This window comes from Hermetia illucens, chromosome 2 (assembly GCF_905115235.1).
Source record: "Hermetia illucens chromosome 2, iHerIll2.2.curated.20191125, whole genome shotgun sequence".
Classification (NCBI taxonomy): Eukaryota; Metazoa; Arthropoda; class Insecta; order Diptera; family Stratiomyidae; genus Hermetia; species Hermetia illucens.
Genome location: NC_051850.1, coordinates 157,624,842 through 157,641,547, shown reverse-complemented (window position 1 = coordinate 157,641,547; position 16,706 = coordinate 157,624,842). Strand labels below are relative to the sequence as shown.

General features: G+C 42.5%; 1 protein-coding gene across 3 annotated transcripts in view; it reads right to left on the bottom strand.

Moving 5' to 3' along the window:
- Window positions 1-16,706, bottom strand: part of LOC119649914 — an 80,921-nt gene that overhangs the window by 28,105 nt on the left and 36,110 nt on the right. For 2 of the 3 annotated variants that reach the window (XM_038052314.1, XM_038052316.1), the window contains exons 1-2: window positions 8,727-8,773; window positions 2,551-2,640 (exon numbers count right to left, since the gene is read on the bottom strand). Coding sequence is in view for 1 of the 3 variants with exons in the window: in XM_038052313.1 (XP_037908241.1) it covers window positions 2,551-2,640; window positions 8,727-8,775 (139 nt within the window). In the remaining 2 variants the exon portion in view is untranslated. Of the gene's footprint in view, window positions 1-2,550; window positions 2,641-8,726; window positions 8,800-16,706 lie in introns of those variants that run through there. The other variant, XM_038052313.1, reaches the window with a different exon arrangement.

Here is a 16,706-nt window from a genome sequence, read left to right as displayed (position 1 = left end):
TTGAACTCATCGGCGATAGGAGAGCTTAAATTATCACTTGGAGAAAACCGGCTAGTAAGATTTATTATTTGGAACAAGGACACCTTACATAAGCTTCTTCAACGGTTTAGATTCGCAGAACATCATCTGAATAGAGGTATTAGAGGATAGCTTCGGTGACTTTGGTAAAGGAAAAGAAAAGGGCTCTTTAGGCCTTCCTGGTGCAGGGAATATTTGGAGATGAAGTAAAATATTAAGCGAATCATAAATCCAGAAATCGAGCGCAATGTTGACCACATTGCCTCCTAGTGTACCGTTACGGTCTTGAATGAAGTGCTCTAACACACTTCAAGGCCCTGATCCAATATGGATTGTTGCGCCAACGATTATTATTATTATTATAAATCCAGAATTCATCAATGCTCTGTTCAAATTTCAATACTATTAAATTAGTCTCAAACGAATTTTAAGCACAGAATTTGCCTAGGCTGTACTCTGTTTGCGATATGACCAAACCTCATGCAAGCGAAGTCGGGAACAAAGTTTGAAGGCAATGGCACCAGATGGCAAATGAATTTCCCCAATAACCCTGTATTCAGTTAGTTTATTGTACGTTTAACCTTAGTATAATTATTATCGAATGAATTGGGAAACTAAGCCCAAACGATCCTGAAAAAATTGTTACCCCCTCCAGCATAATTTTATCTTGAAAGCTCCTGAGCTTTTCGCAGTCTTTGTTGAAATATGACCCAGTCATCTTTAATGGATACAAAAGATAAATGAATTCACATCTGGTAAATTTAATTCAAATAATATTATGCGAAGACGGCTTTACGGTTTCTCACCAGGGCAGAGGTAAATCGATAAATGCTGCCTCACCGAAGCTTCCCGCAGATGTTAAATGCTCCTTCAGATAATTCGTAGAACACGACGTCACTTGAATCATATTGAGCGTAAATCTGCCCATACTTTGGGCCAAAGGGACTGAGTTGCTCCTCATTTGGTCCGATTCGACATCAAGTGGATACGGACTTAGGATCTCTCAATCCTTAAACAAAATGTGTTTAGCTCTGGCCAAGTTTCGGCTCAAAATATAGGCGGATTTACGCTCAATATAAGTCACAGTCATGTCGTGTTTTGCGAATTATATAAAGGAGCTTTTAACATCTGTGAGGAGCTTCGTAACGCTGCTCCCAGCGCAGAGGTGGGGCAGCGACTGACGATTTGTCTCTGCCCTGGTAAGAAACCGTAAAGCCGTCTTCGCCTAATATGTTTTGAATTTTGGATGCTAAGCCCTAAACGAAGGGTTCGTGGACAAAAAAAGAGGGAGTAAGTTACTCCCTATTTGGTCCGGTCCGATATCAAGTGGATGTGGACTTACGACGACCTCTCAGTCCTTAAACAAAATACTCAATTCAAATGATTACTCTAAGCAAGGACTGCATGAGTTTCGTCCCCACCTTTTAATTAAGTTAAATAGTTTTCAGACAGGATTTTCCCGTGATTAAAGTTAAATTCAAAAAGCTTTTAGAAAAAACTAACGAACAAATGAAAGTTATTGAAACTAGGAAACGAAAGGCGCAACCAAGAACAAAAACGGAATCATTTTGAAACAGTTTAATGTAATAATAATAAAAAAACATGCAAAAATACAAAATATGTTCACAGAATTAAAGAAAAAAATTAAACGATTACCATGCACAAACGGAAATTCTATGTAATTATTTTATGCACAAATGTGTTGCTTTCAGCTGGCACTTTTTATTAATTTTAATTGGGAATTGGAGTAATAAGCGAATAATACTTCAGGCAAACTAAATTTAGTTCTAAACAATTTTAGAAAGCTTAAGGCGGAAAGCATAAACTAAGGAACTGAGTTTAGATGTTAAATCAAAAATATTTTAAAACTACCAGCTTCCAGATTTATGTAGTTCCCAACTTTTTTACAGCTGAAAACAAGCACTTTGCAAATAAGAAAAAAAAAACAATTCTAAGATATTTAAACAAATATACATCAATTGATTGTTAGTGGATTAGTTATTCTGTTTTTCTCCGATTATGATCAAATTTTGTTAATAGCTGGCGTGGTTAATATTTAACAATGGCTTTCCTCGGTCGAGTTCTTTCTACTGGCGGACGTTTTCAACTTCTTCTTAGCTAGGAAGCTCTCATTACGCTTCGAGCGTGGAGTCGTAGTGAATCTACTAGCTGGTATGAACTGTTCACTACTTCCGATTCCAGTATCACTGGAGATGCTACCAGTTCCAGTTGTATTAGTGGACAAACTGTTTTCGGCAGAAGGTGGATGTTGACCACGCTCGCTGGCCAAAAACATTTCGCACTTCTCCTGTGGTGACATCATATCACCCGTGAACAGCATTGACTGCACCCTGAGTGTGTTATCGAGGGTTGTTGTAATGAGGTTGTTGTTAACACCGAAGACTGTTTTGCGATTTTCGCGCTTTCGACGCGGTAATGAAAGACTGCCGCCAGCAGCTACAGAGGAACGGTATTGACCGCTAATGTGCTCTAAATTCTGATAGGTCTTCGGTCTGAGAGGTTCATACTCACTGCTATATGTTGATGCTGATACACTTGTTCTTTGACGACTGTAATCCAATGGTTTGTTGCCGCTCCAGTCAGTTATGTCACGATTGGCTTCTGTAAAGTTATAGAAAAAAATGGATTATTATACAAATTATTAATAATTTCGGCATATATATATGTATAATGCATGCGAGATATCTATTTAAGGATATTTTGGCTCATATTTGAACTTTGTCGTAGTATCCGCGGCTGGTAGTATGGGAGGTAAGTCCAGAGAAATCCGTGGACCAAAAAGAGTGGGAGAGTAAGTTGCTCCCCACACCAAATGGATGTAGACTTAGGACTCCTCAATCTATAAAAAAAATTTGTTGTTGTTATTCTCACATAGACCCGACTATGCTGCATATTATCAAATGCATTTCTAACGTTTGTTTCTGGCTAAGATTCGAGTGAATGATGGGAAGAAATCAGAAAACGGAGAAGCTTAGCAGAGAAAAACGCTAAAAACTCGAACGCCCGTGTGGGATAGGAATGTGGATGAGAACCATATTTCGGCCGGTGGCGGGTAGATGATTAGACAATAAATCTGAAATGATAACTAATTTTGCGGTGGTTGTGTGAAAATCGCGGAAAGTAGAAAAAGGGTCAACTGCGCGCATTTCGCGAGTGCAGTGTCCGACGAATGTAGATTTTAGTGGACATCGTCTGCCGAGGAAAGCATCATGCGAATTTCCCGAGCAGAAGCGCAAAATTTGAATAAAAAATCATGGCATCGTCACTCGAACTCATCATCCTTCTGTGTCTGCTATTCATCCCCGTCCTGCACGAAACGCCTCACGCATTCCGCTACTATTTCATTTTCTTTGTTTACTGCTCCGTATTGTTGATATGCTCCTTTATCTTGATTTGAAGAAGGATTGTGCATGCAATATTGTTTCAAATCATTAATGGTTATTAGATATTTTAGAGATGTTTGACATTTGGATAGGTGTACCGGAGTCGCCAAACAAGAACTGTTCTATGTATGGTGTGGTTGCTTGGAATATGGCTTAATTTTCATTGATCAAAAGATGCTCGAATCGGTATGTGGCGATCAGTTAGAACTTGCCGGTCCCAATACATGCTGTAAGCAGAACTAATGCAGAAGTAATGCTTGCGGCTCATAACGGTAAACCGGACATGTTTCCGTGATCAGCCCATGCTTGTATGCGAGAGATGGTCCAACGTCTCTAACGTCTACCGTATACTACCTTGTTGGCATGGTGCTCCGAGCTCGAATAACAACACCACCTCGAATTCCCTCTGACAATCGAATGAGAGTTAACGCTGAAGCCATCCACAAAACAGCCCTCCGTAGCACTTACAAGGGGGAAATGAATGTTGCAATAACCGCAGCTTACAGAGGTCCTGGAGATGAAGCATCAACAAATGATCTTCACAACCACCTTAAGAAAATTATCATTGGTACCTCCACAAATATGCTTGGCCAAAATCGTAAAAAACTAGCTACGGAAAGGAAGAAAGCTGTATACCAAGCAAAGCTGCACTCTTAAAGAATCTGATCAAGCGCACAGACCTATCACGAAATTTGCGGAGCAGAGAAGCAACTTCACAGACAGAAAAAGGAACAGCAATGCAGATATAAATGTGAGAGGCATCATCTCTTCAACTGCACCCTCACCTCCTCACAGAAATCCGCGAATTGGACAAGTCCATTCGCGAACGAATCCTCACCCTATACACCCAATATCTCCACAACCGCCTCTCCAACACTGAGCTAAACCCTGGCACATACAGGGAACTCAGAAAAACCTGCCCGCGTTTGGGCAAATCTGTCCAACAAAACGCGATCCTTCCCCAAAACATCCCGCCCACAGAAAAAGTCAAAGTCCTCGCTGACCACTTCCTGCAAGCCCACCACTGTACCCTCCACTTCCGTGAACCAAGTTTCGAAAACGAGGTAAACGGAAAGATCTCCCAACTCCTAACCAACCCTTCCTACCTCATTCCCCAACCCACACAAAACCCCTTCGACCATGCTCTCGCCGACCCAAGTCAGCGAGAGAATATCCTCCCTATCCACTTTGTCAGTCCAGACTCGGTCAAGGCGGCCATCGCCGCCTCCAAAAACAAGAAATCAGTCGGGCTTGACAAAATACCCTCCATCGTCCTTAAGAAATGCGCCCCAAGCATCGTCCCCATTATGTCCTCCATCATCAACCACTGCCTTATCAACGCCCACTTCCCAACAGATTGGAAGAGTGCTCGAATTGTTCCTATCCCCAAGAAAAACCAAAATCCACTAAATCCCGATAGCTACAGGCCTATCTCAATCCTCTCTTCCTCCGCCAAGATTTTCGAGCGGATCATCAAAGTCTCCATCGACGAGCACTGCGACTCCAATCATTCCATCCCACAATTCCAATTTGCAAACCGTCCCAAACATTCAGTCGAGCATGCGCTGCTCGTGCTCAAATCGGACGTCCTCCTCGGTCTCAACCGGAACGCTCCGACCATAGCCTGTCTCCTCGACATAAAGAAAGCTTTCGACTCCGTATGGCAATACGGACTCGCATACAAGCTTTCTGAAGTCCTCCAGTTCCATCCGCACCTCTGTAAGCTAATTCTTAGCTTTCTTGATGGGCGGAAATCCCAAGTCCAACTCCGAGAACACCTCTCCTCCCCATATTCTAGCCCGGCTGGCATCCCTCAGGGGTCAGTCCTCTCCGCTACCCTCTTTTCCCTGTTTACCGCAGACCTTCCCAAACCAACTCCACACCCAAATCCAATCCGAATCCTTCAATACGCGGATGATCTCATCCTCTACACCTTCACCAGAAACATCCCTGCCGGTGAAGCCCGCCTGAATTCCTATTTGGACGAGCTCTACCGGTACTTCACCCGCTGGAAACTGTCCCTGAACCCACAAAAATGCGAAACCATCGTATTCCATGGTACCGCTAAGATGACGCCGAAAATGAGGAACGACATTTCAACCCTATCCCTGAAAATCCACAACGACACCATCCCAACCGTCAAGGAAGTCACCTACCTTGGGGTGACAATTAACTCCCGCCTATCCCACGTCCAACACATCACGAAGGCACTGAACCGTGCAACAGGTGCCTTCAAATCCCTCTACCCAATCCTAAAATACACCAGTCCAACTCCTCAGAAAGTCAAGCTGTTTTGCTACAAACAGCTTATCCGTCCCCTCCTCGTTTTCGGCTTTATCTTCTGGTCCGACACTTCCCCTCACCAAATGGAACGAATCCGCCTCAAAGAGCGCAGAATCCTCCGCCACTGTACCAACATCTACAAGAACGAAGACCGCTCCAAATACATCTCCAACCAGATCCTCTACGAGTCCTCTCAAACGCCCCGCATCGACGCAGTCCTAGCCCGTCATGCCCTCAAATTCCTGGAAAAATCCAGATCCCACCCAAATCCACTCATCTCCCAGGCCATGCAGATCGAGATCGTCGAAGAGAATCTTCTACGAACTCATCTGTTCCCACAAATCCTCGTATCTCTCCAAGCCCGTAACCTTCTTTTCGACCCCGGCGGTAGAGTAATCTTCTACAACGGTAATTACTCCTCATCCCAGTTTATAAAACCTACCCATCCTTAGCGCCACTCCTAGCTCCCTTTCCTAAACCCCTCCCGCATGCCCCCCCATCCCAACCCACATCCTAATTCCTTCCCCGCCCGCCCGCTTTTATAAAAAAGTCAACTAATGGAGGTTTTTTTCGACTTTTCCTCCAGATATCATAACATGTATTTTTTCCATTTATTCCTTAGCGATAAGTTAGTTTAAGCCATAGATTATACCTTAGATTAAGCTAGGCTGTTAAGGTAGTACTTAAGTTAGGTTAATTTAGCACTGTATTTTTATAGGATAGAATAAAAATGTTTGTTTTCGGAAAAAAAAAAATGTTTGTTTTCTTCAACTGCACCCAACTACTGGCCTATGCTGACGATATCGACATCATGGGAAGAACAACCCGAGATGTACAATCTATCTTGGATCGCTTAATCTTAATTTACTAAGCATAGAGACAGGGTATAGCGTTATGATCATTATGGATGTAGGGCTCACTAAATTGTCAGGCTATGTTTCTCATCAGCCTAATACTTAGCAGAGTGATATCTACCATGGAGCTGGTCCTTATTTTGCGGCAGGTATAGGTAGTTTCGATATTATCAGGACCGATCTACAGCGACGAAAGGGCTTCCAGTAATGTCAATTCCCTGTTGGTTGGAACTTCACCACTCGGTAGAACATGCATTGAAGTATTTCGCGATGACAAAGGTGGATCATGTTGACTCTTACAAATTCATTGCCAGGTGCTGTGGTTATTCCGTCAAATGTGTATCTGCCAGTGATGTATATACGTTTTTTTTTGCTCATCAAAATCTCCACTTTTGTACCTTTCAGTGGTTGGCTGACGGTCAGAACAACAATACTATTCCCTCTATATTTCCTTTTAGGATGAAGAAGGAATATCTATTTATGGCGTATATTTATACTACTGTGATTACTCATCGGTTCCAAGTACGTTTTCATGAGTCAATGACTCTGACGTCCACGTCGGTATACCAGGGAATCAGTTGCTGGTTTAGGCCATGCTTTCCCAATTTGACCTGTTACACCATGATGTCATTCTACCTGCCTTTGGGTATGTCTTCATCGTCCCATCGTAAACATAAGAGAAAGTCTTTCAAGGTTGGGTAACTACCTGATTGTTGTGCTGAGTTTAGCTCCGCCTGTGCAGACTACCGCCCTAAATGGACTTTACTATTGCAGTGCATATCCAGTGCAGCATTTTCGGGGTGTTTCCCATTTTTTTCCCTGCTATTGACTTGTAATTCAACAAAGCCCTTGCAGCTTTCCGACATATGTTTTCAACATCCGCCTTCCAGAGTAATTTTTGATCTAGTGTGATTCCCAAATATTTCACCTCTGTTATTCGTTTAACCTACATGTCATGTAATCTAATAGCTCTCAGGTAATCAGGCTTGTGTTTTTTTAGTGAATTGATGCGCAGCTCCACCTTCCTACGTCAGGTACAGTGATTCGTATTCCGGATAGAATTCGGTGTACTCTATAGGGGTAAATATGAAAGCACCATCCATATTTGCCCAATCCAAATTGAAACAATCTCATTAGTGTAACCCTGGACCTGTGTTTCAGTGTTTCTTAGCTCTCCTAGGATTTCGTCAACTACCATACTCTACCCTAGTGGTGATAGTACCCCGCCCTGTAGGCAACTTTGAGTAGTATTCATGGCAATAGAATTTTTCGTTGGCGGCATTTCTATTTGCCTATCTAAAAGGCCCCATTCCCTTGCATCAGGACATCTCGTATTACCATGTGTGATGTGTTGTCGATCGCTCCCTCGATGTCCTACCCCCTCAAATGTTTTGAGTACAAATGGGTCTAAAAGATTTAGAGTGAAAAGGATCCTTTCTACTCGCTTTCGGAATAAAGACCACGATCGTTAGTTTAGTTTAGTGGAAGGAGTCGCAGCTCCAAGCACTCATATCTCTGTTAGGTCCAATTACATTTACAGCTCATAACGAATTAGCGATAGATCGATAATAATATTGCATAAAATAGATTACAATAAATTCATCATTATATGCTCTGATAACAAAATAACACTGCACAAAATTCAAATACATTAACACTTAGAATTTTTGTTTATTCTTTGAAAGCCTGCGGTCACGATATTGAGACCGAATCCAAATAGTCAATATTCCGCATTCACAACTCCTACCACCAGCCTCCTTCGCTATTGTCACCAGACAATCTTAAACACACCATCAAGATACCATAAGTGAAGAATCAATACAAATTGATCGGCGATTTCTTATGTTAACGCGATACCCTTCAAAATAGGGGTCTCTATTCCTTTGAGCCGAAAGCCGCTTTATTTGTGCAGTGATATCACCTGTCAATCAATCAGAAGAGGCTAATGGTAGGCACCGAGAGGCATTAAGGGATCAAGGTGCGCCGAGCGATGAATGCCGTCAATGCAATCGATGAGCCCGCGTGGCTATCTTCAGAGGATACTGCGATGCCGGTTGGCGATTAATCCGGAGGGGACGAAAATTATAATTGACTGTTTGAATTGGCTCTTTGATTTTTTTCGGGAAATGTAAATAGTATTAAAGTAATAAACTGCACTAATACTTACTGTAAACATTGACGAGAAGGTCGAAGATATTTTCTTTTCCGAACTGCATAGCCAGGTGCAACGGTGTGTAGCCCTAGGATAAAAGGGAAGTCAATTAGTATGATTATGGTGATTACGAGGTTTAAATGAGTTTTCTGTAGATATTTAAAGATACAGTTCGTCCATTTCTGATAATTGTATTTAGTGGCTCGTTGATTAGATTATACTATTAATTATGTGAATAAGTGAAAATATAGTGAACTTGCATATTGTCTAATTTATTTTTAATTTGCTTTTTTTCAGAGTGGTTAAAATAGAACTTGAGTCTCCCCAAAAATGTGCGAAATTGGCTTCTAATATTTGTTAATTAATATCTGATGCGCGCAAGAAAATCTCAACAATCCGAGAAGTGAAACAACTGGGGCTATCCATAAATATGAAATTGCACATAGTTTTCTTCTTCTTTTTCTCACTCTCCCCTCTGAGCACAGCTTTTTCTGAATCTCCTGCCAGTCCCCTCCTTACTCCTTCCTTGGTGGAATATCACATTGACAACCTTGATACCAATGTCGGACCCGACCCCGATGGTCTTCCTAACCTCTTTCCGATTATAACCTCTAAGTTCATCTCCCTTCCTCTCTGCATTATTTTCAATAAGAGCCTGGAAGAGTGCCATTTTCCCAGCCTGTGGAGAGAAGCCCTTATTTTTCCCATACACAAAGGCGGTGACCATAATCTTGCTGAGAATTACCGTCCCATTTCGCTTCTCTCATCCTGCTCCAAGATCCTCGGGAGATACATCAATGACCACCCATTTCGGCCACATTATAGCTAAGGAGTAGCACGGCTCCATAAAACATCGATCTACAGCTACCAATCTTTTGGATTTCACCAGCTTTGTGGCCAAATGCCTCAACTCTCGGCAGTCCACGTCATTTACATGGACTTTTCTAAGGCCTTTGATTCCGTTAACCACCAGATACTATTGTCCAAACTCGCCTCTCTCAACATTCCTCCATCACTTATTACTTGGCTTGCCTTTTACCTCTCCTTCCGATCCTCAAGCATTTCCTTTAATGGTTGCACTTCTTGTCCTCCCTCCCCCCCCTTCACTGGTGTGCCACAAGGATCCAGTGTACGATCTTTTTTATTTTTATTCTTTATTAAAGACCTCCCATCTGTCCTCAATTGTCCTTGCTTGTTATACGCCGAAGACCTCAGGCTGTTTTTGTTTCGTTCTCAATGGATTGTGCTTCAGTTAATAAGTTGGTTCTTCTTGCTTCAAATCTCTCCCACCCCTTTCTCCTACTCTCTTGGTGGTTGCTCTCTGCCCTATCTGAACTCTATCCTCGACCTGGGTGTAACCTTCGACGACAAACTCTGTTTTGACAGCCACTTTTTCGATATCACCACTGTTTCACGTGCCTGTCACTGTTGGTAGGATAGGTGAATGTATTTACGTATAGAATGTTGGATTTTCGCAACGGTATACCGTCGGGCCAACTAAACCTAACCTCCCTATCATCAGAGGAATAACCTGGAACCGTTTGACACATTACTGCGGGGTAGCCCTCCCGTTCTCCCGATTTAGTCTGCCTTTAAGCCAGGGAATTCCTTTCACCAACAAAAGTGGAGAAGGGGAAGGAAGTAGTTAGTTCAGAAAACCCCTTGCCATCCGGTCGCTGCACCGGTCTAGGTCAATCTTTTCCACAATAAGAAGAACTCAAACGTAATGGGCAATATAGCTCCATCTGCAGCGCTCCTTAGCATCTATCTGACAACGATGTCTGGAGAGAGCTTCTCTGTGTCTGCATAAAGCTGCTGGCGAAAGTCACAAGAAAAAAAGTTGTGTTTGGCGTCGTCTGCCACTTCATTGCAGAACATACAATCAGGAGATTCTGCCTTCCCAATCTTGCGCAGATAAGATTGAAAACAGGATCCAAATTGTCGATGAGCCGCGCAGTTCATCTACCCCTTTGTTCATTTTGCCAAGAGAGTTGCTACTCGAAAAGTGTGCGTTGACCTCCATCATCTCTCTTAAATCTTCACCTTGTGCGGCTGTAGATGGCTATATGTTCCTTAGCAAGGAGAGCAACAGGAATTCCATAAGAAGATGTCTCCTGGTAGATATAGAGCCTCCGATATCCGCCATTAGCCGACTTAAGGCCTAAACTTTTTTGATTTGCTCGAAAAAAGTGATCTTCGAGTCGAGCATTAAACCAAGGTATTTAACCGCTGACTTTGACTTTATAGTAAATTTGCCGATTGATATGGGACGCAGGGTCGGGATTCTTTATCTGGTTGAGATGACTAGTTCGGTTTTTTTTCATCGGAAGGCAAAACCATGACAAGTCATCCATTGCCCGTCGCATTAATATGCCAAGTCTGCTTTGCGCCTGTACAACAATGCGTCTGGCCACAAGTGCGACAACGTCATTTGCATAACCCACCAGGGGCGACTTTTCTGGCATATCGAGTCTTAGCAGACTATCGTAGGAAGCGTTCCAGAGATCCCACTCTAGTATGGATCTCTGTACTACTTTTATTGTGATCTTCATCCTGCTCTAGTCGTCTAACATCTCATAGAGCAGGGAGCGATGTTTGAGATAATACCTCAATATCCGCAAGAGGTATCTCGGTACGCGGAATTAATGTATCAAGCATTTTGGTTCATCTTACGGAATTGAAGGCAGTTCTGGCATCAAGCGCTATGAGGACCACTACCCGTCGAAACAGGCGGTGTGCCTCGGTTCGATGAACCGCATCTATGACCTTTATAAAAGCTTTCACCGTGGATCTCCCTGCTCTGAACCCGAATTGCCTTGGGAATAAATCCCCGGCAGCACGAATCGCTTCAGGGAGTCTGTTCTTTATGAACTTTTCGAGCACCTCCGTGCCGTGTCAAGTATATGCCGCAGTCGGCATGCAGACAGCACCTTTCTTTTGCTGATTAACGCAAGCTTCGCCACCTTCCAACGATAAGGAAAAATGCCCTCTTCCAAGCAAGCGTTGAATGTTCCGCGCATCAAGTCTGGCCGTTGGCGGAGTGAAAGTTTGCAAACTTTGGTCGGGATATCACCGGGAACTGGCGCCTTCTTATTTTCATGATGAAAACTGCTTCTTCGAGTTCTTTCATTGTGAAAAGGGGACAGTCCTCGACGCATTCCGCGCAGTTGACATCAACCCGTTGGTGATGTCTGGGGAATATTACCTGTACAATACGGTCCATCTGTTCAGTACTTAATATGCAGGGTTTTCACATAGTCTCGATTTTTCGTGTCATAAATTTGTAGGCAAGTCCTTACAAATCCTTATTTACCTCGTTGACTAAGTTCTGTCAGCCACGAGCTTGGCTTTTAGTTGTTGCCCTTCAGAATCTCCATTTTGCTAATCTATACTCTGTCTTTATGGTGCATGTCTTCTCGCTGGCATGTAAACCTTGTGCCAAACGGCGGAGCTTATGAAATTCCTTTCGTAGGTCGGCAATTTCTGTTGTCCACTAGTGTATAGAAGGCTTGTCACGGCTAGTGCCCTTCTGGGGTATGTAAGCTTCCTAGGCTGTTGTTATTAGGTTTACCACTGCATTTACGAGGGTGTCAGCTGGAACACTACCAGCTTCTGAAACCCTCTCTAGCGTTACTCTTCCTGTTTGAAGAGCTGAGTGAGCGCCGGGCTGGTGCAGGCAGGGAACTTTTGTAAACCATTTCGAACGCGATACGCGATGCTGTCCAGAAGTTTTCTAGAATTTGCCAAGTCGAGCGCCGTCCCGAACCCAGATGGCAGCGGTACCCGATAAATCGAGATACCATGAAACCGGGTCCTTGTTCCGGTATTGCTTGTTGATTAGCACTAGGTCAGCTTTTACCTCCTCAGCGAATGTGTTAGTAACTCGTGGCTGATTGCACTCCAGTGCATGTTGATTTGTAAGATGCGGATCATACTAATCGCGTTCTAGTGTGTTCTCTCGGGGACACCTCCCAGACGGGCCACGAACCTTGCAGAGAACGCAATTTCGTTTCTTTTCGTTGCAGATCTTTGCTTGATGTCTGCCTGACCGTATCTGCACCACGCATTCCTCCTGTCTGGTCACTTGCAAGTTGCTGATGTGTGTCCATAGTGCAGACACTTGTAGCACTTGGTCGGGTTATCCGCATTCGTACCCTGTATACTATTTATCCAATTTTGATTTTACCGCTGGTAAGGAGTTTCCTCACATATTGCTTGACAACTTCCACCATAGCCAGTTTTTTAGCCTCGAGCATTCGCTACTTCTGGGCATTCACACTTTATGGCCTCCTCTGCTACGACCTTTTCCATGCGGTAGTTAAGATCTCAGATTTCTAGAGAGCACATAGGCTCTAGGTTAGATACTAGAGCCTTCTCCCCCAGTAGCCCTTTGAGCGCTGCGCAGAACGTACTCTTGCCAGTCGTCTTCGTACCTTATTCAACAAAGAAACCGCTACCCGTCGTTTTCCGTATGGAAGACACTTCTACTCGATTGTCTTCGGGTTTCATCTTGTAGTGGATTTCACTGAGAACTTCCGCAAATGTCTTGCCTTCCGTCAGTTTAATGGCTAGCGCCGACAGTTTTTTCTGTTACTGGTTTTCTATTTGTAGCCTCCTTGTCTTTTGGACAGACGGGTCTCTGATGACGTAGCGTGTTTCTTCCTTTTGTCCTTGTTTGTCCTTCTTTTTTTGGGCCCTGGAAATTACTTGGATAAAGTGTCCTTCAGGCGCGTTTTCCTCTTTCCGCTTTTTCGCCGGTTCGTTTTGCAGTGAGCTGTCTGCAATCCACTTGGCGTTTATAGTGTTCTCTGCGGGAGGTGTGGTTGTTTCTGCTTTTAGCGCGGCTCCCGCTGCTGTCCATGTTCACCTATAGAAGGAGATGCAGTCCAGTAGTTCCTCTAGTCCCTTCAGCGGGTTTTTGACGCATTTGCTGACGTTCCAATGACGATGATGGAAATGGCGGCTGTAAGATGTCCTGCTCGCAGCACTCAAATGCTTCTTAGAACAATCCTTGATGTCTGGAGTACGTCGTCGCGCGGAATGCCACAATGATAATAGTTGAGCATTTCAAGGAAAAGTCTTACCTGTGAAGAGTTCAAGGGTCTGGGGAACTCTAAGAAAGCTTGTGATTTTGGCACCTCTCTCGGTGTGATCGCTGGTGAAGATTACTTTTCGTTGGACAACTTGACATTCACCAAGATTCACTGGAGTTTTGATTCATGGAGTACCTCGAGGAGACGCTGGAGATATTGTAAATGGTGTTCGTGTTTTCTCAATAATAAGAGAATACCATCTTGGTAAAGGACCACGAACGGAAGCTTCCTGAGAGGTTGGTTCAGAGTGCATTGCATTGTTTAGGCTGGATTACTGAGTCCGAGCGGCATGGCGCGGTGACTGCATTCTTGCGTATGTCTTTCAAGACGTTGGGCATTTGATAAAATGCCATCAATGACGGAAAACACTGGGTTATTTGGTGTTTTGGAGTACATCTTCAATTATTTGGAGCACTTAGCAGTCGGGGCGACCCGGTGTTATGTTACCCTTCGGTGAAGCTCAAGAGCATCAAATAATTTTGATAAGGTACAAATGCGAAAATCACCATGATATTTAAGGATATCAACGAAAAAGTATGTACATATCACACCATCAATCTCCCTCACTCTGTTGATCTGAGGATTCAATTAGTGATTTTAACTAAACAGCCAAACAAGTCTGTTCCACCCTTGACTTTGACATTGGGGGATAGATGATATATGTACATGGCCTCTTTTTAAGTGTCCCAATCTTCTACCTTCTCTCTTGTTACTGCGGAGTTCTTAGTGTAGCAAATCCCTTTGCCAAGCTTTGAGGTGGCTCCTATTTCTATTTTCTAAAAATCATAATTAGTGTCTTAAAGTCAGGTGACCAATATAGCTGAATTACTTATTTTAGGTTTCCAGACTTTGCATATGCGCGTTTGCTGTACTACAACCGTTCCTTCCTTTCTCATTGCATATCCTATTCTCTTTTATGTATTCCAATATGTGCGTACCACCCAAATGTCGGCAACCACTTTTGGTCCTTCTAAATTCCAAAACTCTTTTGTTTCAAATCTGATGGGTATGACTTTTTTCAGGATAGTGACAATCTGCAAGTTCAAGGGTGCGAGGAAAAATATCTCAATATTAGAAAAATTACTTCATGTCACAGTACATATGTTTCTTCATGCGAAAACCTTTATTATATGAAATATTTCATATTTTCTAATATTCTCGCGATTGAAAATCCTGTTTTTCCGGCTGTCTCCCAACCCAATGTGCACGAAGCAAGGTACAAGTCGAATATCCTTGATATTTTTTCACTTTCCCAAGAAAAACATCGAAGCATATGTTCTTACTCATATGAGAAAACCCTTTATGATAAACGGCCTTGTGATACTTATGCGAGAACACATCACAAAGAAAATTTGTGGCAACTGAAAATTGCGACGGATTTCAAATCAAATCCTTCATAAATGCAATAAACGTTCACACACTACGCAATGTACGGGCGTACAAGGAGCGCAATGTTGTTTCCAACCTCGAAAAGATGTTTTTTATTGCTCGTAATATTTCAAAATTTGAGAATTTTATTAAAGTTATTTTTGAGGCAATTTAAAATTAAAATGGGTTTAGGAAGCGAACTCAACCCTTCTTACGTGTTGTAAGGGTGTGAAATTTAAATGGATGTTATTAAAGGGTTCTAAAATCAATTGGATGCACTTGCAACGTTCCTGGAAATATTGTTGCCTATAGGCGGGAGTTTGTTGCAAGGACGTCGTTCTTTTAAAAGCGGGACTATCTGAAATCTCAAAGCAGAAAGTGGAAATAGTTTCAAATATGCTTTGATTGAAATTGGAGTTACACACTCTCTGGGAAATTTATTTAAATCCACACTCGGTTGCGTGTTTTTCGAAATAGTTGAGAATATCTTTTTAGAAAATTTATTATCTCTCGAATTGGGTTACAAAAAAAAATCGAGGCACCACGAATAAACTACTTTAAATACAATCTATCAACTGAATTCCAAAATCTTTGTAAGAATCTTCCAAAAACTACGACGATGTTAGTGAATTCCCACAAACGTCCTGAATTGTAACAAAACAAGCATCTAAAGTGCATTCTAAAACCATGCACCACATATGCAAATTACGACAGGTCCAAGGATGCAATTGATTGCTCTCGCTCACTTTGCCATTTCCACCTAATATTATGAATCCTTAGAAGCCTTGACCATCTGGCGATTAGGTGAATGCGAAAGGGAATTGGTTAGTATAAATTTGTGCATCTGCAAAGGGGTGGGGGAAGAAGTGCAGTGCCAACGCTGATGCATTCATTTTGTGATGCATTCATGCATTGTTTCGTGGAGAAGTTTGATTGAAATTTCTGCAAGGTGGTTTCAATTAAACAACCGCTATCCCATTAGGATTTCATACAACACATGACTGTTAATTGATAACTGGTGTCGGTATCTTGGATAAATGATATGAGGACGGATATTCGATTGACAGTTCGAATAATTTATACCCAAAGAGAGGTGAATAGATAACAATTCAAACTGCAATTTATCTCCAGCGTTTTGTTTGTGAGAAAATCGATATTAAAGTATTGATAAGCTCTTTTTGCTGAATTTTTTTGAACAGATAAGCAAATATTGATTTGAATCTGAAGATTGAACGAGCAGCCCATCATTTGGTGCAATACTGTTATACGCAAATCTTTTTTTTCTTCTTCCGCCCGGTGATCTAGATGGAGTCAAAAGGCTCATCATCACCTAGCATATGAAGCAAACTTTGTTTCAACACTAGAGAACCACCGTTTCCCACATACTTCTTTAATCAATTGTTCATCATCCTCTTTCCTTTTTTATTGCACCACTTCTTTTCGGCTCATCTGAGACGAAGAATCACCCATTGTTTTTCTCGGATACTCAATCGTGTATCGGGATTCCTGCACGCAACTATGGAAATTACCAGGC